At 29.5% G+C, this 851-nt stretch overlaps 1 protein-coding gene across 1 annotated transcript in view; it reads right to left on the bottom strand.

The window, feature by feature from the left end:
• LOC107639015 (class-10 pathogenesis-related protein 1) overlaps window positions 1–395 on the bottom strand; it is a 2,763-nt gene extending 2,368 nt beyond the window's left edge. Inside the window, exon 1 of the mRNA XM_016342421.2 lies at window positions 11–395. Within this exon, the coding sequence (XP_016197907.1) occupies window positions 11–191 (181 nt within the window). The 5' untranslated portion in view covers window positions 192–395. The remainder of the gene's footprint in view (window positions 1–10) is intronic.

Genomic DNA, 851 nt, shown 5'->3' with positions numbered 1-851 from the left:
TAGCACTGACCTTCAACCAAGGTGATCTTCTTTATTGTTCCAGCAGCACCATTTCCTTCAATTGTTTCAACACACTGAATAGAATCTACAATCTTTGGGAAGAGATTATGAAAATCTAATGCCATAGCTTTGTAAAGCCTAGCAGGAGCCACAGAAGATGGAGTAGCAAATTCGTGTGTAAAGATACCCATTATTATGATGAAGAATTTAAGATAATGATCTCTAATAATCTAAGTTAAAGTTAATTAGATTCCACAAGGAGAGGAACATAGTAGTGATCATGCTAATATACAAATTAGTCTATGTGGTTAATTAATATTATAAGCGAGGTGCGGTGTATATATTCATATATAATGCATGATTAAGTTGATGTTTTTGGCGTCTTTGGAACAATAATCTTTAATTTGAGGAGTCTCACTTTGGTGGCACAAAATGTTAAAATCTTCCCCTGTATTATGCTGTGATTGTAATTATTATTTTTTAAAGTAAGGTACTCATTACCAAGCCATTTCTCTATTTAATTATATCTTAAGAGCATAATATATTGTTTTCAAGTACAATAATTCATCCTCTAAGTTATTGGGTAATATAATATATATACAGTATTATTAGCATCAATTATGACATAAATATATTTACTTTTAATTTCGAACTTGATAAAGATAATAATTTGGTTCAGATTTTGTCACATCGAAAGTTAGGTGTACCTTTATTTTACAAATTATTTAGCATTATCTATTTGTCGATGAATTGACGTGTGACTTTGTCTCCTTGTTAGAAACTTATATGGCATATTCCCTTTACTTGGACAAAAGATTATTATTGATTCTAATTTTTAATAGACAAAAAGT

Source organism: Arachis ipaensis, chromosome B04 (assembly GCF_000816755.2).
Source record: "Arachis ipaensis cultivar K30076 chromosome B04, Araip1.1, whole genome shotgun sequence".
In the NCBI taxonomy this organism is placed as follows: domain Eukaryota; kingdom Viridiplantae; phylum Streptophyta; class Magnoliopsida; order Fabales; family Fabaceae; genus Arachis; species Arachis ipaensis.
The sequence above is the reverse complement of the archived record's forward strand: the minus strand, read 5'-3'. Positions and strand labels throughout refer to the sequence as shown.